Genomic DNA, 26,331 nt, shown 5'->3' on the forward strand with positions numbered 1-26,331 from the left:
GCTCATACAGTTAGAAAGTGAATAGATGCCTGTGTAATATTTAGAAAACAAGATCTAGTGACACTGATAATTAAATTATGAAATAAATGTTATGAATGATTAGAGCTTTTACAGTCAACTAATTTAATGATGATAAGATTATTTGTAATATTCTCTTAACCAGATTTAGTTGTCCAGTTGGAACTTAGTATTTTATTTTTTGGAACTTACTTTGCCATATCCTGCTTATGAATGTAGGATGATCTACTACTAATGTGGGTAAATATCTTTCTTTCATGTACAGATTTTGAAATTGTTAGGTTGGTTGGTGGTAACAGTCCCTGTAGTGGTCGAGTCGAGGTTCATCATGGTCAGTGGGGAACAGTGTGTGATGATGACTGGGAAATGACTGAAGCTGAAGTGGTGTGTAGAGAGCTGGGATGTGGAGAAGCTGTAGAGGCTCTGGGTGGTGCTCATTTTGGACAAGGATCAGGATCAATCTGGATGGATAATGTGGCCTGTAGTGGATCAGAGACCACACTGAAGGACTGTAGATCAAATGGATGGGGTGCCAATAACTGTGGTCATCATGAAGATGCTGGAGTCAGATGCTCAGGTGAGCTGCTCCATACATCACTCTGTTAATGCATCGCTGATCAGATTTCATCCATTAACTTCTGATATGCGGTTTAAAATAATTGTGTGTAATTTGTTTTCAGAGCAATTCATAAACAATTAATAGATTTTTTTTTGTTGTGGACCCCAGGAAGACTAGCTCGTTCACTTTGGTGACAGCTAATGGGGATCCATTTTACAATAAACAATAAACAATTGATAATTAGCATATTTTATGGTTTAATCTTCTCACTTTCATCCTTTTAGTTTAATTAAAGGACTTGCTTCTTGTTTTATGTCTGTATCATAATCATAGTGACAGATGATCTTCTCTTTCTTGTAAATAAAATCAGAAACTTTAAACTATGGAAGGTCAAGACTTGTGGACGGGTCTCATCTCTGCTCTGGGAGAGTGGAGATGTATATTGGAGGACGATGGGGTTCAGTGTGTGATGCTGTCTTTGACCAGCAGGATGCAGAGGTTGTGTGTAGAGAGCTGGACTGTGGGGCTCCTGTACAGGTGCTGGGAGCAGCTGCTTTTGACAAAGGAGACGCTCAGATGTGGAAACAAGAGATTCAGTGCAGAGGAAATGAATCACACATTCAACACTGTCCATCATCAAACTTAAATAATACAAACTGCACCCATGAAAATGATGTCGGACTGATATGTTCTGGTAAATTGTTTAACCTATTTATTATTATTTATTTTTTATCATTATAGGCCCTGAGTGACTGTATTAAACAGAATTAAGAACATGAGAATTACTCAGATTATCTCTGTTCTCTTACTTAAAATCTCAGTAAACTCTGTGTTCTTTCTCCAGGTTACACCGATCTCAGACTGAAAAATGGCCCTGACATCTGTTCTGGTCGAGTTGAACGTCATTACTTCAGTAAATGGGGCACAGTGTGCGATGCATGCTGGGATATGAGAGCTGCCAGTGTCCTCTGTAGACAGCTGAATTGTGGGATTGCTGTGTCTGTTGTGGGATCAGACTGGTTTGGAGAGGGAAATGATGAAATCTGGGCTGATGTGTTTGATTGTGACGGGAATGAAACAAAACTCTCAGAATGTTCCATCTCTTCATGGAGTCGAGCTGAATGTTCTCATAGACGAGATGTTGGAGTCATCTGCTCTAGTGAGTCTATATTACTGTAACATTTACTGACATTATGCTACTGGAAGACATATATATATATATATATATATATATATATATATATATATATATATATATATATACAATATTATACAAAATGTTGTATATATTTCCTATAGATTTCAGATTGAAGATTAATGCTTGTGTCATTTAAATTTTGAATTTACTTATATTAATGTAATATTGATATAAAATAAATTTATTATATAAATCTTCCTCTGTAGAACACATTTGCAGTATTTTAGTAAAATGTCAGATCTTTCACTCAGATTCCTCTCTGGCTCTTCATGACGGTCTGGTGCGGTTGTCTGGAGAGAGACAGTGTGAGGGGGAGGTGGAAGTTTTCATCCATCAGGTCTGGAGAAGAGTTCTGCTGGACTCCTGGAGTCTCTCTGAATCCTCTGTGGTCTGCAGACAGCTGGGCTGTGGCTCTGTGCTGAACTTCTCCAGCTCCTCTTCATCCAGTCCTGAACACAGTCATGAGTGTGTGACGGGCTTCCAGTGCTCTGGGAGTGAAGCTCATCTTTGGAACTGCAGATCTCCACGAACTCTCAACTGCAGCTCCACACAACAGCTGTCAATCACCTGCCTTGGTGAGAAGAACAACATCTGGACAGATTCTTCAGTTGTTCGTGATCAATAATGTGTTTTTCTTTCTCTGAATATCAGGTCGGGGGTCCATCAGGCTGGTGGGTTCTGGGGGAGACTGTGCAGGGAGGCTGGAGGTTTTTCACAGCGGCTCATGGGGGACGGTGTGTGATGACTCCTGGGATATTAAAGATGCTCATGTGGTGTGCAGACAGCTGCAGTGTGGAGTGGCCCTCAGTAACCAGCCGGTACCAGCCTGGTTTGGTCCTGGTTCTGGACGCATATGGCTGGATGAGGTGGAGTGTGAGGGGAATGAGACGTCCCTGTGGAGCTGCTCTTCTCCAGGCTGGGGAAAACATGACTGTGAACACAAGAAGGATGTAGGAGTCGTGTGCTCAGGTAAACTGTCAACACATCCACTTAATGTTCGTGGAGCAGCTGTGGCCTAATGGTTAGAGAGCTGGACTAGTTACCAGAAGGTCACTGGTTCAAGTCTCAGTGCTGGCAGGAGTTGTAGGTGGGAGGGAGTGAATGAACAGCGCTCTCTTCCACCCCAATACTCATGGCTGAAGTGCACTTGAGCAAGGAACTGAACCCTCAGTTGCTCCCCGGGCGCTGGATCTATAGCTGCCCACCGCGTGTTCACAGTGTGTTCACTTCTCACTGCTGTGTGTGTGTTTGTGCTTGGTTGGGATAAATGTAGAGCACCAATTCTGTGTATGGGTTACCATGCTTGGCAAATGTCACAACTTTCACTTTAAACACACAGTGGTGGTTTTTTTTTTACATCATATTTAAAATTAATATTAAGGTTTTAGAAAAAAAACTTTTATTGGGGAAGTCGTGGCCACCCACTGCAGAGGATGGTGAAAACTACCCAACGCATCACAGAGACACCACTTCCTGTTCTTGAGGACATCTAGAGGAAACGCTGTTTACGTTGAGCTTGCAGCATTCGCAAGGAGTCCTCTCACCCTGACCACAGACTTTTTAACCTCCTGTCCTCCAGGAGGCGCTTCAGACACCTCCAGACAAGGACCAGCAGATTCAGGAACAGCTTTTTCCCTACAGCTGTCTCCTTGCTGAACTCTGCCCTCTGACACCCCTCAACACCCCCCCAAACCACACACAGACTCCTCACCCCTCCTCATCACTACATCTGAATGATTTACTTATTTATTTACAACAAGCAAAAACAGTAAACTTGTTTTTACTTGCACTACTGTCTGTTCATCCAGAAACACTGAGTAATGCATTTGCACACTGAAATATTTTCTATGCACTTTACTGTCCATTGCACTAGTGTTCATAGTTCAGTTTCTACCTATAGTGTTCATACACTTTTAAATAATCCATCTGTATAGTATGTTTATAGTACACCTATCTGTATATCATGCTGATAGTATTTAAAAATCTGTAAATTATGTCCATAATCCTTATCTGTATAGTTATTGTGCATATTGTAGACCTTGTATATTCTGTACTTACTGCTTATTGCACTTCTGGTTAGATGCTAACTGCATTTCGTTGCCTTGTACCTTACATGTGCAATGACAATAAAGTTGAATCTAATCTAATCTAAAAGTTAGAGAGTCAGACCCAAAGGTTGTGGGTTCGAGTCTCGTAACGAGAGGGATTGTCGGTGGGTGGAGTGAATGTACAGCGCTCTCTCCCAACTTCAATACCAGGACTGAGGTGTCCTTGAGCAAGGCAGAGAACCCCAACTGCTGCAGCGAAAAAATGGCTGCCCACTGCTCCGTGTGTGTGTTCACTGCTGTGTGTGCCCTTTGGATGATATAAATGCAGAGCACTAATCCGGAGTATGTGTCACCATACATGGCCACATGTTACTTCGCTTTCACATATCCGTAATGCACAGGTTTTTCAATTTTGGAATTTTAAAATTATATTTTCTTTTCATTTTCATCTAGAGTTTAAAGAGATCAGGTTAACTGAGGGATGTGAAGGGAATCTGGAGGTTTTCTACAATGGATCCTGGGGTAATGTGTGCTGGAACCAGATGAACAGAGACACAGCGAGTCTGATCTGTCAAGAGCTGAACTGTGGAAGATCTGGTGTTTTGTCTGATTCTCCAGCAAGAGTGAAGTCAGCTCCTAACTGGCTGGATAAAGTTACATGTCGACCACATGATTCATATCTGTGGCAGTGTCCATCTTCACCCTGGGGACAGAATGACTGTGATAATGATGAAGTGGCCAAAATCACCTGCTCAAGTGAGATGATATTTAAATGATGTAAATGGTCTCAGTAGTCATGTTTCTTTAAACACAATGTTTATATTTTGTGAGTAAACTAAAGTTTAAGAAAAGCTAAAGTTAGCTGATGAAGAGAGCATACATTGATTTATGAGGCTTAATTTATGTTTTCACACTGATATGTTTCACTAAAAGATGTTCTGTCCCTTGAGTGCTAATGTTCAGTTCTCTTCATGTTTTAAACTCAGAGGAGAATAAGGAGAATCAGGAGAATCAAGAGAATCAAGAGAATCAGGAGAATCAGGAGGATCAGGAGAATCAGGAATCTCCTCGGAGTCGTCTGACATGTTCAATTTCACCATCTCCTCACCAGAAACAGTGTTCAGGTAAGTTACATCATACATTTAAAGCCATCTTGATTGTCGGTGATTGTCACTGGTCGGTGCTGATGTGTTTGTTTTAGATCATGTTCCTCTCAGACTGATTGAAGGGGACGGCCGGTGCTCTGGGAGGCTGGAGGTGTATCATAACGCTGTGTGGGGCTCAGTCTGTGATGATCAGTGGGACATCAGCGATGCTCAGGTGGTCTGCAGGCAGCTGGGTTGTGGAGCAGCACTGAGGGCTGATGGGAATTCAGTCTTTGGTGCTGGTGAAGGTGTTGTGTGGATGAACAAATCTGAGTGCCGAGGAAATGAGATTCACCTGTGGGACTGTCCTCTCTCCCTGAATAAACACACTGACTGCTCCCGCAAGAAGCTTGTTACACTCACCTGTGAAGGTCACAGCAAGATTTATATTTTTAATGCTAATAATAGTTGAGTAATTAATAAGTCATTTGCATGAATTTTATTATGTTTTGACAGGCTTGTCAGACATGTCAGTCTCCACTACTCCTGCCACAACATCGTCAGTTTCTCCTTCAGTGCGCTCAACATCAGTCTCTCCTCCACAAACTCCTCCACCAGAGTCTCTCCCAGTGCTTGTGATTGTTCTGGGAGTTGTGCTCTTACTGCTCTTAGTGCCACTGCTTATACTGATTCAGCAGAACAGAGTGATGAGGAGAGGTAGGAGAGATCCAGAGACTGTCATATTGTGTCTTATTCAGTGTGTGATCAGTCATGTGTTGTGAACTGACAGCAGGTTTGTCTGTCTACACTCACAGCTCTCTCTAAGAGGAGACACAGGACGATGTCTGAGGCCGTTTATGAGGAGATTCAGCACAGACACAATCACTTCACTCAGAGGGGTGAGACATGAGCCATCAATCTCATTTAATATCATTAATAAGAGTCTGTCAGACAGTTGATGTTCATCTATTATTAGTCCTGTTAAACCTCCTGCTTCAAACCACAGAATTCCTGACAGAAAACCACAGAGCTGCAGGTGCATGTGTGTGTGTGTGTGTGTTTGTGTGTGTGAGTGTGTGTGAGAGAGAGGGGGGGGTGTATGTGTGTGTGTGTCAGTCAGCGTCTCTTCCTGTGTGTATTTTTAGAGGGTCATAAGCAGGGACTTATATGTTTGTACATCTACAGTAGATGCAGGTGTGTGTCTGTGTTTGTCTCTTCCTGTGTATATTTCTGGAAGGCAGTAAGAAATTGGGTCATATGTTTGCTAATAGGCCTCAACAGCATGGGATTTATTTATTGAATGCTTTAAATAATAAAGTAATTGTGTTAAGTAATAAAGTAATTTGTTGTGTTGTCACTAACACAGTGTTTTATAATCGAAAGGAAAGAGGATTCAGTCTGTTTGTAATGATGAACATGTTTCTGACTGTTCTGCTCTTCTTTAACAGGGAGTCTCATCTCTGAAGAACTGCATTCTGGGTATGAAGATGCTGATGAGCTTCTCTCAGGTTAAAGAACTGAAGCACATAATAATTTCATATTTTTTTAAAAAATATATATATAATGAAAAACTGTAACTAGTAATTCCATATTATATTTGATAAATGACTCAATACTATTCAAATCCTGCTGTTTACTTGTATATTAACAGTCTGCTCTCCTCTTTTTAGCAAAAGAGTTCAATACTGCATATTATGATGATGTCACGAATGGCAGTGGCCTAAAAGGTCAGTGACCTTTTAAATTGATCACATGATTCATTACCAGATGACATATAGGCCTAATAATTTTTTAGTCTTATGATCTGCAGCAATAATATATTTTGGCTTTTATATCCAAACATATTGTGTGTTGATGCAGAAGAGATGATGAAGGAAATCACACCGGGATACTATGATGATGTCATCACTGATGGACTGAAACCAGATCGTGAGACAGGTGTCACTCCCTTATTCTACAACAGCATATAATATATTTTTTTTAAATCAAAATATTACAGTATATTTAAAACAGAAATTTCAAATTTGTTCGGAATGTAATGAATGTGTGAATTTGTAGAAGACACACCTGAGAGCTATGATGATGTCATGACAAGCGAACACAACTCTGATATCAAAAAAGGTGTTTTACTTGATCATTAAAAATATATATATCACTGTACAATCAAGATAATTACAGATAATTAAAATTACTGCCTTAATGGGTTTTTGGTTTACACTTATATTGACTCATATTTGCATTTGTAGTGAACACACCAGAGAATTATGATGATGTCATCATTAATAGACCGAGCTCTCGAGGTTTAACAGGTGAGATGCACAGAACTACATTTTTAATCACCCTTCACATATTTACATGAGTATTGTGATGTGCTGGAGAAAGCTGGCTGAGATCAGATCTAAGTAACACACGGAAGAGAAACACAGCCAAAACAAGCAGCAATACATTCAACAGCTGACAAAACACAAGAGAAACCCAAGGGCCATTTATACATTTTTATCTTATTTTCAACACAGAAGTCATTTTCGGTGAATGTGAGACTTTTGGTTCATTAGCTCCTGTAGGGAAATAATGAGAAAAATAACAATGTGCAGTAAACCGTAACATTTTTTGCATTACAAACCAGTGTGTTTATAATTAAGATTATACATTTAAATAATAAGGTAAGACACATCAGTTTGCAATATCAAGCAGCAAAAATGGGTGTTTTGTACAACTTAAAATAGCTACCAGATGAGACTTGAGGTAAAATTTACAAAAGGCCCTACATACTCTTACAGAAAAAATAAGGAGGATACACTGGAGAACAAAAGAGACTAATGAGTTACTATAGCAACAAGCAGATGGGTGTGGTTAAATGAGTGGCTATGGCAACTAATAAGATTGACAATGGAGACAAACAAGGCACACAACAGACAAGGACAGAAAACACACAGGAAACGTAACAAGTATCAGGCCCTGTCCACAAGAACATGGGTATTTTCAAAACTGCAGCTGTTTCTGTGTGGTTTGGTCGTTCGTACACACACAAACACAGTATCAGGTCACTGAACACAAGCCTTTTTAAAAACTCCTACCAGGGTGAAGATTTTCAGAAACTCTGATTGCAGTGTTGCTGTGTAGCAACTTTTAGCTTGTGATGTCGCAGTGTGCACTTTTTTTTCAGGCTTCTGATTGGCCAACAAGGCTTTATTGTCTTTTACATCGCCACTTGATGGTTTGGCAACTTCCACATGCTCTTGACAGCACTTCATTCATAGTGTGTATTTGCATGTGTTTCTGTAGCTCATCTTCTGTAGCTGGGGGTTTGAATCCCATGGAACAAATGTTAGGGGGGAAATTGTTAGCCTAAATGCAATGTAAGTCAGCTAAATGCATAATTTAAATAAACTAAATGGACACGTTTTTTTTTTTTTTTTTTTAAATGGAGGAAAAATCCTGTTTATAAAAATATCAGTGTATTGTGGACAAGGCCTCAGATGTGTGTTCTGTGTAATAAAGTCACTCAAGGGAAAAATGATCCTTCAAATGAGAAATTGTTTTATAAACTGATATGACATGTTTTTTTGTCATTCTTGATCAGAGAGAGTTCAGGAGGAGTATGATGATGTGATGAGTGTCAGTGAAGATGTGAGAAACCCGTTGGGTAAGTTATTATAACCCTTTTGTTCTCATTATATTAACATCTTTATTTTAATTTAGTCAATGTTTTCATGTGAAGACTTAAAATATTTAGCCTGATTTAATATTTTGTATTTAATAACAGATTATGATGATGTGGAGGAGGAGTCAAACAAAGAAGTGGGGCATTCGGCTCAGTGATCATCCACTGCCTCGGTTCAACAAATTTGAACAAAGTTTGAGTGATATTGATATTGATATGTTAAAACTCAGGTTTTTATACCACCCCCGCCTACCCACCCACCCATCCCTTTTTGTATTCAAACTTTTAAGCCTTTGAGAGTTTTGTATTTTTTTGGCCTTGTTGATATCAATAAAAAGAAAACTTTTTAGACTTCTTATGAGTATTATAATAAGACATTACACAAACCCTGAAATCAAACTTGAGATCTTACCTTATAAAGCATAACCACAGGCACTGTAAAAACCTGGAGGCTCCTTTTGGGGTTCTTCACTTCGCCACACCAGCGGAACCCTCTGAAGAGCCTCTAGGCACCGCTCTAACTGGGGTGTTTCTCTGAAGAACTTCAATGGTTCCTGGAGGAACCCTTTTATTAGGATGGCCAGGAACCACCTATAGGGTGCTTCAAGGCATCATTTCCCTAATTTCAGTTATATTCACACAACCCCCCCCCAACCCCATTTTCCTGCTATTGACATTTTTAATGACTTTAAAAAATAAACTGAAAAAAAAAACAAATGCGTATAAAACATAGTTTATTGATAAACAACAACAATATCCATAATCACCTTAAATGGTCAATACTGCACACCACAATCCCATTCATGGAAACATCAGTGTTAATATTGCTATAAAAAAATAAATAAAATAAAAAAACCTTTACACCTTGGTAAAATAAATGTGACTCAATTATCTTAGAACTTTAAAAAACATTCCATGTACATAAAAAAATGATACAATTTAAATTAATAAATTCAATTAAATTTTAGACACAATGTAATTAATAGTAACATTTTCTTTCCTGTTCTAAATAGTGGTAACTGATTGGGAAAATTCACACAGGAAATTTTAAGAAATTGATAAGCCTCAAGATAGCTCAGTTTAATAAACCAGTTTCTCAGCAGCGTAGGTTGTTATAGTTGGGTAAACTTCGATAGCAGTGAATGGGAGAGTACAAATATATTTTTGCATAATGCTATGTATTTCGCGCTGCACAGTTCCTGGTTCTGTTGACACATGTTGACTCACGTGAGCCGCAAATAACACCCGTCTACAATTATTCTTCTCAAACGAGAGATGACTAAGATGCTGCTACAGTAAATTAATTATTGTCACAGATATTATGTTTTCAAAGAGGATAAAGGAAATAACACAGTTGTACAGTTTAAACTATGAATGAAGACTCTGCTTTAACAAAGAATACTCAACCAACTTGAACATTTGCAGTTACGAGTCCGACTAGCATGGAAATAATAAAGTTAGCTAAAATGTAGTGTTTGTTTTTAATTTAAAATTCCATGGTGTGCAAAACTGCAGTTGTAAGTTGTACAAGTTGTAACGGAAAATGAGCCTGAGAATGTAGAAATTAACATGAGAGTCCCCACCCGGATCATTCAATGAAATAAAATAATGTTAAATAAATACCAATTAATAATAATAAAATAAAACCTGTAGTACTAAACTGCATAGCCATTAGATGCCTGCATAGCCTTTTATATAAATATACGGGCTGTAATAGCTAGTGAAACAAGAAACGATTTTTAATAGTTTAAAATACTTTTTACTATAGAGTTTATTAGATTTAATTTTAAAGTCATAGTTAAATAAAAGTACTTAGATATTGCTTTTTTGATTTACATATCTTAAAGTAATCCAAAAGTAAAGGGTGTGTAGAACAATTGAACACACATGTAATTTTTTTTATTATTTTCAATATTTAGCATTTTAAAATAAATTTCTAAGTTTCTGTTCAGTCGTCCCTATAACAGACAACACAATTGAATAATTGTGGTGCTTCTTAAGCAATAAAAACTGTTGTAAATGATGTACATAATCATCTTTGTTTCAATAAAACGTAAAAAAAAAAAAAGCTTTGTTTTACAACAGCATTATAATATCTAATTATTTTAACTTACAGTGGAATGTTTTCCTCGATTTCGGGGCACAACAAGTTCCTGAAAATGATGCATGATGGGATACACTTGAACACTGCTTAGGAGCAGAATTGATTTGACATTTTTAGGGACGCTCGCAGCTCTCTCTGTTGGTCAAAATATTTACAAAGTTACATGATTGCTCTGATGACCAACAGCAGCGGTACACAAACCATGCCAGTGTTTGGGGCCCCCTGTGGGACCCCCCTCCCTGAAATGGGATTTTTTTTAGCACATTAGAAAAATCCTGTTACACCAGGGGACTATGCCAAAGTTTTTGGTGCCAATTCTCCTGAAGTTTGTATGATATTTAGACATCAGACAAGAATTAACATCCAACAGTGGTCTCTGCCTAATATAATAAGTTCTTATATAACATCTGTTTTTCTCTTAAATCACACAACAGTTCCATAAGAGCTTTGTTTCAACAAGATATTGTGCATTTGCCTTATCTTTATTAATACTGGAATAAACTAACAGACAATATTGTTTGAAAAATGGTTTGTTTAATACCTGATCAATATTAAATTACAAACAAGGTTAAAAGAATGGTGTTCGGCTATTTATATATTTTGCTGTAGTGTGTCAGTAGAAAATATCAGTTTACATTTCCAAACATTCATTTTGCCGTTGTCAGACTGCTTGTGCATTCAAAATCACACTATAGGTTATTATTAATGGCAAACTGATATTTCCTACTGACACACTACAGCAAAATATATAAATAACTGGCTTAAAACCCTTTTTTGGGGTGAAAATACTCATTTTTCTTTTCCATAAGACTTTTGCACAGTACTGTATTTTAAAAAACGACTGTTGCTATTTTATAAAGAATGAGCATACAGTAATTCACAGAACTGATTTAAGACCGTGACTGACAGCACTCAACTAAATATCAGAGTGAGTGACAGAGATACAGTAGAAAAATTATGTGTGGTTTTGTATTAAATAATGACCCAACTGTGAAATACATTTATCTTTAAAGTTCTTTAAAGTTCTTTAAAGTTATCCATAGGTTTTTTTTTTTGAGGTTCTTTTTTTTAAAGTATTGGTTCAGGCACCGTTCAGGAGCCGGTACCATTTTAAAAGTATCGAAAAGGCACTGGACCCTTCTTAAAAGTTATTATTTCTCTCTGGCTCATTTACCAAATGGGTGCTTTCTCTTCCTCCTTCACAAATTAAGCTACTGTAGGAAGTTCGGTAGCGAGACGTTTTAATAAATTATCGTTTGCGATTGATGACGTGATTGACAATGTTGTGATAGGCTTTACCAACTTTGTAACTCGTTAACCCCGAACACTGGACATAGCAGACGTATGTACAGAATACAGGAAGCTATCAATCAAGAAGGTATCAGGATGATGAGTTATTTTTCATTTTTAGTTTTTGATTAATCACTTGGATTAATCATTCATTTTGACAGCACTATAATGTTTATTGTATATAGACAACCATATAAGAATAATTGTTACTAAGCCTGCACTAATGTTCTTGTCCTCTCTGCCCTCGCAGATTCCTGCAGCTAAGCTTGGATGTACATTTACATTCCATTAAAGGTTATTGATGACATGCCTCTGAAGTTTGACTTTTTGCACCATAACAATAGGAGAGAGCGGACACCCCCCCCCCCACTCACTTGTCAATCTGCTGACCTCTGTGCCTCTGTGATAGGGCAACCCATGTGTCAATCAATGACCTCTCGGAGCTACGTTGCCCACACGTAAAAACGTGATGCCACTTTTGTGACAGTTACATTGGTGTTCGGATCTGTTGGACCCGTTTTCATTTTTTATCAAAATAAAAATGATACGATTAATTATTTGTTCAAACTCAGACACTTTGGCCTTGGCTCATTTTCTGTGAAGAATATATATTTATTTAATCCTTTAGCAGACGCTTTTGTCCAAAGCGACTTACAAATAAATACAATATTTACAATAGAAAATATATCTGAACACATTTTCAATGGCCACACACTAAACACCACATTTATATTACACACAGGATGTTCGGGTCCACTGGACTAATAGAAGACCGGGGGCTGATAAAAGTGTGGAAATTGTAGGTCCTGTGTACCTTTACTCTGTCCCCTCCTGTCAGGGCCTGCTGTTAGTGTGTGTGTGTGTGTGTGTGTTTTTGTATATGGTTTATGAGGACACAAATTTGCATAATGGCATGGGTATTACAACGAAAACATGGTTTGTGAGGACATCTGTGTCCTCATAAACCATACCGCTTTAAAAAATCATACTAAATGGTGTAAAAAAATGGAGAGTCCCCGTAAACCACATATCCAAGTGTGTGTTTGTGTGTGCGCGTGCGTGTGTGAGAGAGAGTTATATACTAGTTAACCATGCCATCCAATAAAGCACTGCAAACACTTTTCTTGTCTACTTAAATCTAACTATATCATTAGATGCATTGTGTAGCCTATTTGCTGTGGCAGGTATAAATGATTTGAATGACTGTGTTCATCCTGGCATAAAACCCTCCATAATCATAAAGATAAAAAAATCTCAAACAATCCTCATTTTGGTCATAATTTCAACACACACACACACACACAGGGGCGTTGCACAAGATCCCGGGCCCTATGCAGTCCTGATGGGCCTCCCTAAAAATATCCAGGTAAAATAAAATATATTCCAGACTTTTCAAGGACCCTCTCTTCCTTTGGGGCCCTTGTAATCAGTACTGGTTTTTACCCCCAGTCCGATGCCCCTACACACACACACACACACACACACTTGAAGCCCTCAAAGTGCTCTCTGAACCAGAGGCTGTTAGGGTACATGTCCAAAATGTGTTTTTTTTTTTTACTTTGTCATAGAGCTTAACCAAATACATCTATGGAAAGGTCTTGACCTGGAGAGTAACATGTATCAATCTAAAGGTTCTATATTATTTCTGCTTTGAGATATTGACCTTTGAACCTTAACCACAGGGCATATTTGAAGGCTTATAATTATGGGACAAAAAGGGTTACATATATGAGACAAACTGTAATAGAAAGATGTTGACATGGGTTATAAATTCAGCATAGTCACAAAGGGATGTGGTGGGGGTGGTGGTGTGCTATGGCGTAAAAATAAAAATCCCCAATTGAACAAGACAATATTTAAAGTCTGATGACAAAAATGTGTTTGATATCCCCTAAAACCCCTGGAATGCCACCAATTATTTTTTACAACGTCCAATTTTAAGGAAAACCCAGGGTTTAAAAAACAACAACAACTCCCTAGACCCCTCTTCAGTACTTGTGTTGACATCAGCACCCCAGTTGTAGTTCTTCCGTTTTAGGGTTGTGCTAGGGTTGTAAAAACATATATCTACCCAATATATCAAATCTCACAAACTGACTAATAAATAATTGTACTGCATGTATATGATCTTTGCTAAAAGAGGACAAAAATGTTTGTTTAATGACAATAGTTTAACTAAAACATGAGACCAGCGCGCCAACTGCTCTGCTCCTGTAACGCAAAGCGGACTGTCCTAATCTCCATAGTAACGGCCATGGACAATGTTGCTACTTCCGTTATCAAAATTATTAAAAAAAGAACACACACATTTATTTTTCATAACTGAAGGCGTGATTATTGAAACCATTATTTGATGTCAATCTACTGTAACGTTAGTGCTGCGTTATAAAACACAAATATAATTAAGACAGGAGATATTTAATTTTCCACTTAATGTCCGCCATTTTTGTTTTCCCGACAGGAACCTCGAGAGTCACATGATTGAGACACAAAACACATTTTTTGGAAAGTTTAACAATCACACAGTTTGCGAAAGAATTGACATTTCCACTCTGACATTTCCGCTTGACAGCTGTTATGTCTGCCTTAAGCGCCTGCAGTCCTAGCCTGGATGTCAATCAGTTCGCTGTGATTGGCCGCCTCATCCAGCGGCAGTCACCTTCCCCACGTGAGCAGTTGACAGCATTATGAATATGAAGCTTAAAATATCGTTTTCGCCCTAGTGGCTTGCTATCGTACAGGTAATATGAGTAAATTAACACTGGCAAAGGCTAATTAATATATAATAATATAATATCTAATAATATATGTCTAATAATATATTACTTATAGGATACAATATTCATTTTAATTTTACAAGAGTGTCTACCGAGAAATGGTTTGGCCCTCGGACAAGTGTAGTTGATGACCCCTGCCTTAGAATATATTCCTAATACTACAGACTTACTTGAAAGGAACAACTCACACAATGGGATAAAACAGTAAACTGACTTAAATGAAAACTATTCATGAATCAAACAAAAGAGACATGACTATAGTTGAAACAACAGTTCACTTTACTGGGTGAAATTAATAAAGTAGGCTTTCTAGAGCTAAGAGACTATGCCCTGTACAAAATAAAGACTATATATATTTAGAAAGGTAGGGGTGTGTGTGCGCGCATGTGTGAACGAGAGAGTGAGAGTGTGTGTGAGAGTGAGTGTATGTATGTATGTGTGTGTGAGTGAGTGTGTGTGTGTGTGTGAGCGAGTGAGTGTGTGAGAGTGAGTGAGTATTAATATACTATACTAACGTGGAAACATAAGCTGGAATAGCACACTGTTGGAGAGAGTAAGAATACAATAGGCTATGTAAACTACAGTATGTACACTATATACAAACTATAGTGAAGCTATGTAGGGATGCGCAATACATTTCGACCAAAAAAGTAATGCTATAAAAAACAAAGGTAATTTGTCATGTTTGACAGTTGTGAATCACCAGTGATTGGGTTGGGACAGAGGGTGGGGACTAATGGGCTAACATAATGGGTTTTTACAGTTTCAGAGGAATTTGCAGTACATGCTCTAAACACAAAGAAATATTACAACAGCAGTAAAATAACCTCAGGTTTCACATACAAGTTATTACAGCACTGACATTTGGGTTCAACACAATGTAAACACATCATCTCTCTAATAACTACTCTCCCAGTTCCTCATCAGTTGAGGAAGCATTCTCTGAGTCATCCTCTTCAGAAAAGTCATCTAAGGGCAATGTTTGCAGTCCAAGAATACAACTGTATGTTGTGCGTGCTTTAGCCAGTTGTGCTTCAACTTCACTCAATCTTCTCTTCAGCACACAGAGTAGTCCTTCACGTCCTTTCTCCATTAAGCCCTCTGTACTGCCTGAGAATGTGACATTAAAATATAAAGAAATGAGCCAATGGTTACCAGAGAAGCAAATAGAAGAAAGAGACTTCCTATGTGTTGTCCTTACATTTCCCAGTGGTGTCTTCAGTCAGCTGAAAGGTAAACTCTTCAATCAGTCCAGCAACACTCCTCATGTACTCCATGTGCTGCTTGACTTTGTGTACCACAATAAATTCTTCTTCTTTTAGTCTAGCCAGCAGCATTACCTTGTCAAAAACATTTTTTTTTCGCTCCATATCACCATGACCTGCAAAAAATTACATCAAAGTGTTATCTTACAACCTCCTATAAAAATATTGGGACAGAAGATGTTTTGCATGCTGTACTACTACAATAGAGAAATAAACCCTGACAGGATGAGATAGAACATCAGCGCTTCGCGAAGGGGTCTGATCACATCCATTTACAAATTACTGCATTCTTTTTTTTTGCATATTGCCCAGTGTCTTAACATTTTTTTTTCATCGGATTCCATATTTACATCAAGATGTGTGAATCAAACAATTTTTATTCAGTGCATTTCAGGGGAAGTACTTACATTCCCATGGCCAGGAGTAGTTGTCCACAGCCAGGAGTTCATTGGGAGGAGGCAGTTTTTCAACTTCCCCCACAGTAGCATTGTGGTCATTGATGGCAACTTCCAAGGCTTTCTTCTCAACAGCAATCTTTCTTCTCAGTTGATGCCTTCGCTTGTTCCCACCTACAATGAGAAACACAAAATGAGTGTACATTCACACGATCACTACACAAAAGCACCATACAAAATAAGACTTCACAATATGTGTGTATGTTTTATGATTATTGTGACAGATGTTGTGTGATCATTTTTGCATAACAAGTTTCATAATCATTTGAAAAATTGTGAAAAAACATTCTTTTCAGAATCTACTTTTTTTATTTTAAATAGAGTACAAAATTGGTAGGTCAGGATATCTCTGCCCTATGCAGAAATATTGGAAATATGTGGATATTGCACTCAACCTTATTATGATTTTGACAGTTTTTCAGTATGCTGCCCTTACTTGTAGTAAACCTATTTCAAAAGATGTTTTTTTTTTTTTTGAAATAAAAACCTTTGCTAATTTTACTATGTTTAAATCAGTAGTGAATTCATTTTTCACAAATCTGCATTACTAGCGGCCTTTTCGGCTCTCACCAGACTGACGATACAGCTGAAATTTTCGCTGTTTGATGCCCAAATATAGCCCCTCGATGGTCCTCTGCAGGTCATTTTGGATTGTTGCTCCTTTGGACGACAACAAACAAATTGATTAATGCCAATTTCAGTTTACAATCAGCCTCTTTTCAGATGCCCTGTACCAGAGCAGAGCCTATGATTCTTAAAATATCCCATCAAATAATTTTTTCAAAGTACCTGAGGTCCACTGCTGCACATCAGACACCCACTGCTGGACTGTGTCTTTCTGTAGAGATAACTCAGCTGTGAGTTTCTCCAGGTCCTTTGTTGCCTCTGCAATCCTTTGTACAGTCTGTCCAAAAGAAATATCCTTGTTAACAAATGCTGAGAATTTAAAAACAAAAATGTTATTATACATATTTTCCTAGTTGTACCTTGATGTATCTTTTGGCCAGTGTCCGGTCAAGGTTTTCTGCCTTTCGCTTGTTCCAGCCACTTGCCTGGATTGTTAGCATGTCTGTGCGAACTTGACACACAATGTATGTGCAGTAATTTAGGTTCACAGTGAGGACCACAGGTCAGATACTACATTGATCATTCTCTAATATTGTCCCATAAACCTGGAAATAATCATACAATTAATTAACGTGTCAGAAGTTAAATTATTATTAAGAGAATCCTGATCAGTGTAAAAGTGCTGACTAGACAGTTGTTTTCTAAGGGAGCACCTATGCATGGAACTCTAAAATGCAAAGGCCGAGCATCAGTGTTAAAACCACTTGGTCTCAATTTGAACACAACTTTACATGAAAAATGCTTACCGGCTTTTGACATGTACTTGGAACATATGGCTGCTCGAGAGAGGAAGCTGTTAACCTGTTCAACCTCCTCCCCGATTGTTGTTCCAGCTCCTGCTTGATTGCGTCCCCCCCATTTTAACTGTAACACATTTAAATGAATGTTATAATTTGGAAAACAACAAGTAGGGGCAGAGGACAGACAATCATAATGTGTGTTGCAAATGGTAAGTAATACATCTAATTGTCATTATTACCTCACACATCCATGAATGCGCCTTTGCATGCATGATGGAGAGAAATGGGCGCATGTTCAGCAAGTCCTCCAACTCTGGACAGTGGTCCACAACTTTCTGCAGATATGGCCAATATTTGCAGACCACATCAGAGCAAAAAAACTGGACGGTCTGTGAAGCTAGCTGTTTCTGGAGATATAATGGGTATGCAAATATTTCTCCACGGAACATATTCCGTCCCTTGAGCAAAACCCCATGACGGCAGACAGCAACTTCAACACCTTCCTCGTCTAGTTTGCTTCCAGACTTGTTGGCTCTCTTGCTGCGGTCCACTGACCCGCACCACATCTCCCTTTCCCTGGATTCTTAAACAGATGAGGGCAAATACAGACATTTACACAGTTACATTTAAAAAAAAAAAAGCTGTAAATCATGGTATTATGGCATTTGATGCAAAGCAAATAATGTTAAAATGTTGGGGAAAAAACTGGCAAGCATTCATAAAAATTTTAAATTGTGGTGTTACACATGAAATATAAATTTAGCTTACATGTCCAGTTGTTTCATGGATGTAATCAACAAAGGAGGACACATCAGCATCATTGGCCAAAAAGACTCCATCAAAAAACCCATCAGGTCTTGAAAGAAATATATAGATGTGGGTTAAATTTACTGTATAAAAGTAATTTGTGGCTCACTAGCATTTCATTGTACATGAATGTTACACACCCTGGTTGGCTTTTGAAACAATATAATTTGCGGTTCCCATCCACTGCAGCTGCCAACATGGAGGGTGTGCATACAGGGCACTGAAAATGCTGGACCTGAGACAGCTTGTCAACCTCAAATTTGGCATAGGCCCATTCGAGGAAGGCCCTCTGCATTGTGTCCCCACAAATCTTACCACTCTTAGAGCAAAAGTGAAAAAACAAAAACTGTTTCGAAGGTTGGCTTTAGACTGTGGTCATGATGAAGAAAGGGCTCTGTCAAGAAATATGTGCTGAAACTTTGGGGATTGTAACAAGAAGTCCTAACAATGAATCTGTTATTTAAAAGGTGATCCAAAGAGGATAACTAAATGATGAGTCCACTCACTCGCCCGAAGAGTTTTGTACGACACTCGAGCATGCTGACAAAAGCTTGTCTCGACATCCCTGGGGCAGTGATTTTTAGATCCTCATACGTGGTGAACAAGTCCACCAAGTACAAGGTCTCAAAATTGACAGTGACTGGCCAGTAACCACTTTCAACCAGATCACTTATGGTCACTGGCAAGGTTTTTCCACAGGAGCAGTTTACTGATGGAAGGAAGAGGTTGTATCTTCCTGAAATTTCAGATAAAAACAATTATCTCTTGTTCACAAGAAACAAAAAACACAATATGAAGAAATAATAATAAAAAAAATGTTACCATTCATTCCAATTAAAATAACTGGCTTTCCCTTGGAAAAGCTTGTTTGCCCAGTGGAGCAGTCGCAGCAGGGAGGAACGATTGGTAACATGCAATCTAAAAAGCAGAATTAGTTTACATATTAGAGTAAATGAAACCCAAAACTCAACAGAGAGGGTGTTGTTCCTATCAAACACAACTTCATCCAGCATGTTTGTTGGAGTAAACCAGGATTTGTGTAAAATGTAAAACAGCCTATATAACCTGAGACTTAAAAACCACCTTTTTCATGATAGGAGAATTTCCCTCCCTCGTGCTGCTGAACAAAAGTGGATGGCGGCAGTTGTCTGAAGAACCCCTCCACCATGGATGCTCTGTTATGAAGCACCAGGGCCTCATGTGTGGAAAGGTCACAGGCTGTGCAGTAGAGTGATCGCGGTAAACAGTCCCTACACATCACTACTGCAGCCTTGTGTCCACAGTGATGGCAAACCCCCTCCTTGGGCTTCTCAGATGACAACATATTGTTCACCATGAAGGGCCTCATTACTGTCCAATTCTCCAGAGAGGTAGTTTGCCTGTTCCTCCACTCTGAGGGGAAAGGCTGTTCAGCACCACTTCCCAAGAGGTCTCGGACATCTTGAATGAGGGAGTCTGAAAATGAAAATGGAAGAAGGCATTGTTAAATCTGGGCAATTACCACATAACAAATGAGGAAAAAAGTATTAAGAAAAAAAAAAAAAAAATTCGATGATCACTGTGTCTTCAGTTGTGCTGGTAGACGGAGCACAGGACACGCTTTTAACGCTTGCTGAAGAAACTGCAAAAATATAAATATCAATTTAGAACTTGCTCAATAAATAATGAATGCAACTAATGATGAAGAAACAGACAAAAAACCAACCAGTAGCTGAATCTCGCTTTCGTTTCTGTCCAGCTCTACATCTTTTTGGCAGAGGTTGACCATCTTTGTCCTCATCAGGCCAAACACACAACTTTGTGGATTGTTTTGACCCTCCTTTAGTTTGTCCATGCTGATCCACCTAAATAAACAATTAAGCCACAAAATAAACCACCACCCACCAAGGTTATCACCACCTATAAACATCTCATTATAAAACCAATGTTATAATATTACATTGTAAAAATTCAGTCTAACGGTTGTGGCCCTGTCTAGAAAACCCGTTCTACATTGAAAAATAGAATAGAAAGTTAAACGTTTTGACAGAATATTGAATTAAACTCTCACTGCCTCTAACGTGTGAACTCAGCTCAGCTCAGCACTATAGCTTGCATTTGAATAAAGACATTGAACCTGGTACTGTATAGTTGCACTTTGTTTGGAGTGTTGCAGTTTTGCACCTTGATACTTCTTCCCTGCTATACCTCAGAGCCTATTATGGTCTTAGACATTGTAATTAGTATGTAATTCGTATGCTTTTTCCACAACTGAGATAATGTTATTTACCTTGCACTCATCCAGGAATGCATCAACCAGGAATATGGCATCTTCGGGGTCAAGGTGATTCATTTTCAGCTTGGTCAAGTTAATTTTCCACGCTTCCTTTTCCTCCTTGTTTAACTTTTCCTCCTTATTTTCCCTCGTATTCTTCTTCTTCTTCTTCTTCTTCTTCTTCTTCTTCTTCTTCTTCTTCTTCTTCTTCTTCTTCTTCTTCTTCTTCGTCTTCGTCTTCGTCTTCTTCGTCTTCTTCGTGAAGACATGGAGACATTCATTAAAGAATATGGTATGGTAAGTGTATGTCAACCTGCTGTTTTTACATTATACATGTCTTATGGATATATTTACATTGATAGTTATGTTAATTCTCTTATTAGCATCACAGTCTCACTTTGCCCACGAATGTGTAGTATGTGGCAAATTAGCTCATTTTTGATCTGATAAAACACACTATCTCTTAGTAAACCTAAGTTAGTATGAAAACTTGAGTATTGGTTACTGTTTTAAAAGTTCAGTCAACTTAAAGATTTAAGAACACTGAATTAAAAAAAAAATTCTTAACAAGCTTGTTCTCTACAGTTCATCTGAGAAATAAAAGCACATTCACAGCTGTTACAAATGACAATACAGAGTTTAAGTACAATTAATTATAAAGAAAGATTGATTCATAAATGTAAAGAAAATATGACATTTTGAAGTAAAATACTGAAATGGTGTTTTCTTGTAAAATGTACTCAGTGTTTAATATCATTTTTTCTCTTCTTTTTTTTAATGCAGTGCAAGTGATATCATGCCACTTGAAGCCACCGTCCTGGAACAACACGAGTGCTCATGTTTTTAAGACTGGCTGTTTCCAGTTCTGTCACAATTCTCTTCTTCAGGTATTATAGTTCAGAATAACTGGCTATACATTTAATTCTTATTTTACACTGACAGGCCAAAAAAGATTGCTATTACATGCTATTTAAGGATTGACTCATTACTTGAAGTGATTAATATGTTTCTGGCATGTTTTGCGTTTGACAACAGCTCTTTAAGCCCTAACTGATGCAGTGTGTAGCCTTGTATTTCAACAACCAAGTTGGAGGTCATATCAATGTCTATATTCCAGGTTAATAATGTCAAGATTCATTAGGGTCGAACTGTGAAAGATTGTGCACCACAGAGTCCTGACCTAATCCCTATTGAAAGTCTTTACGATATGCTGGAGTCGACATTGTTTAAACAACATTATGAAACATCACAACATTTATTCTTTTTTTTTCTTTGGCCTGGATCTTGTATTGACCATGAGAAAGTCCAGCAACTCTGTAAAGTCGACTCCAGCACATCCTCAAGACATCCAGTAGAGTTAAGCTCATGACTGGTGATCAATAGGCTCTATGCCCATCACAGTTCCGGGTTCGAGTGTAGGCTACTAGGCTATCAACCTCCTGTTCAACTTCCTGTTTATACACAGACAGATATGGCTCTCTAAAATTCACGCTTACTTCAGCTTTGAGTGAGAAATGTAAAATTTGAACATTTAATGTTTAATTGAACACTTGAGTACTTCAAAGCAAGTAATTTTGAGTACTTGCGTACTGATTGAGTATTGACTGACAGTGTGCATCTACAAAGCCACAGTTGATAACATAAGTCAGCAGATGATGATTTAACATTTAGCCTGTTTAATAAAACTCGTTATTGTAGTTATACAACAAACTTATTTAAAATACAACAAATTGAGGCAGATAAAAGTGCAATCTGAAGATAATAAATAAATTAAATAATTTGTAATAACATGGTGTAGCCACTGGATGCCTCTATGACCATTTATTTATATATCCCCTGTTTGCCGAGAACAGTGTTTTCAGATATATTTTTTTATATTTATATATTTAGTTGGATATACTGTGGCCAATTCGAAGATCTTGTATGTACTTTTGTTATTTTATTTTTATTGATTTCTTTTTATCACAAATCTCTGGGTTCTTCCAGATGCCGGCTTTTACAAGTGAGTTCCTCCAGGAACCCCCAGAGCACTTTGAGTTCTTAGTGTAATGAAACTGGTGCTTCAAGGATCCCATGAGCTCCTGCACGAACTGCAAAAACTATAATGGTTCCTCCAGGAAACCTATTATGAGAAAAATAGATTTGAGGCACTTAAAATAGATTTTTTAAGTTCTTAGAGTACTCAAAAGGATATCTGAGACACCTTTAGATTTTACACTGCAGTGTATTCAGAGCTGGGGGAACAAACTGAAATCATTGAAACAGTAAGCTATTATTGTTTCTAAAGAGATGGACATAAAAAAAGCTATATTAAATTAAATATATATATTCCAAAATATATACCCCCCCCCCCCCCCCCATTTATTTACACTTATTTCCGTTTATTTCAACATTTATACATTTTCACATTTATTTAAATGTGACACAAATACATATAAAATAATAAATACATTAGGAAATAAATTTATAAATAAATAAATAAAATATAAATAAATGAATGTGGAAAAGTACAGTTATGCATAAATAAGGAAATACTATTTGAATTGTTTTTTTTTTTCTTTCTTTTTCTTTGTATACTTATTGATTTATAATTTTGGCAAATTTTGCATTCCATATAAGAGAGGCTGTCTTGTAATACAGTATTTGTATTGTATGCACTCCTCATCTTTACAATAAAAAATGTTTTGCTGCCATCTTCTGGAAAAATGCATCATTACAATATTTACGCACATGATTATTGCTGTCATTTTCTTATTGTTATACTTAATGAAAGTAGATAATATTTAATGTATTAAAAGCGAAAATATAGTTTATACTACAGTGTAATACTATTTTTTTATTTCTTTGATTAGAATGAAATAACAAAATTAGTAAAATCCACTAACTGTAATATTATGCATAATTTATCCAGAAACAGTGAGATTAAAATGTTCTTTTCATTAAAGTTATTCATGAGAAATTGGTTCTAGTAAGTTTGTGTAAGTGTCTGGAGTATTCTGATTTACAGAAGTCAGTCATCAGTGCTTGTGTCTGCTGTGTTCAGGTTCAGGTTTTGATGCTGAATATAAGCTGCAGTGTTTCTGTATCAATCTGCTTTAATTTTAGTGTGACTTTATCTCCACACTGAGTGTCATTGGCAGCTATTTCACTATTCAACACACAAATTAGATATTCATTGATTTATTTATTCATTTTTATATTTTTATTAAAGCAAAATCTGCAGAAGGGCTCACATCTAAATACCATAATGTTTCCATCACTATGGAGAAAATTAAAAGATTTACAGGTCAAAAATAAAAATGACAGGTCAATGATGCAGTTCATTTCAAACACCAACAGTGTTTCGTTACATTTTGTGTTGAAATATACAATTGAAATTTTTGACAGAATTTTGTTTTGACACTTCATAAAAAGTGAAGCCACAACTCTGCCATATTGCTTTGCTAGAATTCCCACATATTATATACTGAGTAATTAGGAAATCATATCCATTTAATTTGAAAACGTCACCTAACGAGTCATTTCATTTTAACATTTTTATATCTGAAGTCTCACTGTACATTCTTACAATGCAAACATCTTAAGCCTGTAAATGTTTGTATAATGTTGGGAATTTCCCCTGCTTATAAAAAAATGGCATTACTACTTATGCTTATGTAGTTGTTGTAATATTGTTTTCATTATTACAGTAGGTTAACTGCAAATTTTTCAATAATGATTTTGTTAACAGTATGCATTTTGAAGCAGTTAATGATTTAAATGTTGGTTAATAATTACTTACACTAACACGTTAGTGGACTCGATGGAAACTGTAGCTCAGTCTTGAAGAATCTTACACAGATGTTGCTCAGTTAGAAAATACAATACACACATTATAACCTATTCAGACAAATAACAATGACTGTGTTCAGACTTTAAAAACGTGAAATATTATTTTCAAGAGGAGGAGAGCGTAATTTACCTATAAATATATTGACTTAAAACACTATTTGTACTTGTACAGGAAAAGTGAAGTTGCTAAGTAGCAGTAGTTTCTCTGTTTAGTGGAGGTTCATTGTGATGCTCACAGTGTGAGATGATGACTGTGCTGTTCTGTTATTATATCATCTTTTTCTATAAAATATATTAGATTAGAAACACAGAAACACAGGTTCAGCTGTGTTTAGTTGGAGTTGAACTCTACGGGAAATCAGCACTCCAGTGTCGAGTGTCTATCCCTGCTAAAACTACAATAAACATAAGTACATTTATAAAGAAACTCACTTTGACCATATTCATATTGTTAATTACAAAAATAATTAAATGAATAAAAATAGAAAAATCACATACATTTTGATTAATTAAACCATTAATATTGCTCCGAAAGGACTGAGTAAAGGACAATCCCTAAACAAATGACTTCAAGTTTCTGTCAAATATTCACAAAAACAGCATGATGTGTCAATGGTATTTTAACATTTTTGTAAGCAATGCTTAACGGTTAAATCTGTGAATTATTTTGTAAGATATTTCTTTAACTTTATTCATTAGGAAAAAAATTTGAGGGAGCGACCACACATGTGGCCAATTAATATCAGCATGAATATTATTCTAATAGCAAATAGAAAAAGGAATAGATATAACAATGTCCAAAAATAGAATCTTGTTAATTACACTTTTGCAACAAATATAACCAACCATAGTGTATTCAGAGCTGAGGAACAAACTGAAATCACTGAGACAGTGAGCTATTATTGTTTCCAAAGAGATGGACTTAAAAAACAATATACAATTATTCCCTGCCTGAATACTATAAACTGGTATTCCAAAACAAAATCTGAGTGACTGAACAAATTGTTGTTATCAGATAACTGCTTCATATAAGGTGCTTTTCAATATTGATGCTTCCTCGTTTCATCACTCCTGTTCTCTCGTGATCTGAAAACTGATCAAATGCAAAAATCTACAAAGAAATACATTAAAAAAAATACTTAAGAAAAAAAAATCTACAGCAAAATATAAAATGTACTATATTTCCTTGTATGAATAATTCAATGTTTAAATTTTTTTTCATTTATTTATACATTAATTTCCACTTTTATTTATATATGTATTTATGTCAACATTTATACATTTTCACATTGTTTTAAAATTTTACATAAATACATATACGAATAATTTATAAATCCGGAAATAAATAAATGAAAAATAAATAAATGTGGGGAAAATACAATTTTACATAAGGAAATATGTTGAATTCTTTCTTTCTTTCTTTTTCTTTGTGTATATATTTATTTTATATTTTTATATTTTTAATTTAATTATAAAATGGCATTACATATAAGACAGGCTGCTTGTACAGTACTTAAATAGTGAGAAGTTGAGAGTGACAAGAATCTTGTCTGCGCCTCTTTACAATAAAAAACGTTTTGCTGCCATCTTCCGGAAAAAATACTTCATT

At 36.8% G+C, this 26,331-nt stretch overlaps 1 protein-coding gene and 1 long non-coding RNA gene across 2 annotated transcripts in view; one reads left to right on the forward strand and one right to left on the reverse strand.

Moving 5' to 3' along the window:
* The window catches only part of LOC127971088 (scavenger receptor cysteine-rich type 1 protein M130-like), a 91,165-nt gene that overhangs the window by 56,911 nt on the left and 7,923 nt on the right, over positions 1-26,331 (forward strand). The window contains exons 7-9 of the mRNA XM_052573868.1: positions 4,277-4,579; positions 4,810-4,947; positions 5,025-5,216. Coding sequence (XP_052429828.1) covers positions 4,277-4,579; positions 4,810-4,947; positions 5,025-5,216 — 633 coding nt within the window. The remainder of the gene's footprint in view (positions 1-4,276; positions 4,580-4,809; positions 4,948-5,024; positions 5,217-26,331) is intronic.
* LOC127976451 (uncharacterized) lies at positions 20,179-21,066 on the reverse strand. The gene is made up of 3 exons (XR_008157801.1): positions 20,907-21,066; positions 20,343-20,481; positions 20,179-20,258 (listed from the first exon to the last, which is right to left on the reverse strand). It is a non-coding gene; the product is annotated as an uncharacterized LOC127976451 (long non-coding RNA).

This window comes from Carassius gibelio, chromosome A4, assembly GCF_023724105.1.
Source record: "Carassius gibelio isolate Cgi1373 ecotype wild population from Czech Republic chromosome A4, carGib1.2-hapl.c, whole genome shotgun sequence".
In the NCBI taxonomy this organism is placed as follows: domain Eukaryota; kingdom Metazoa; phylum Chordata; class Actinopteri; order Cypriniformes; family Cyprinidae; genus Carassius; species Carassius gibelio.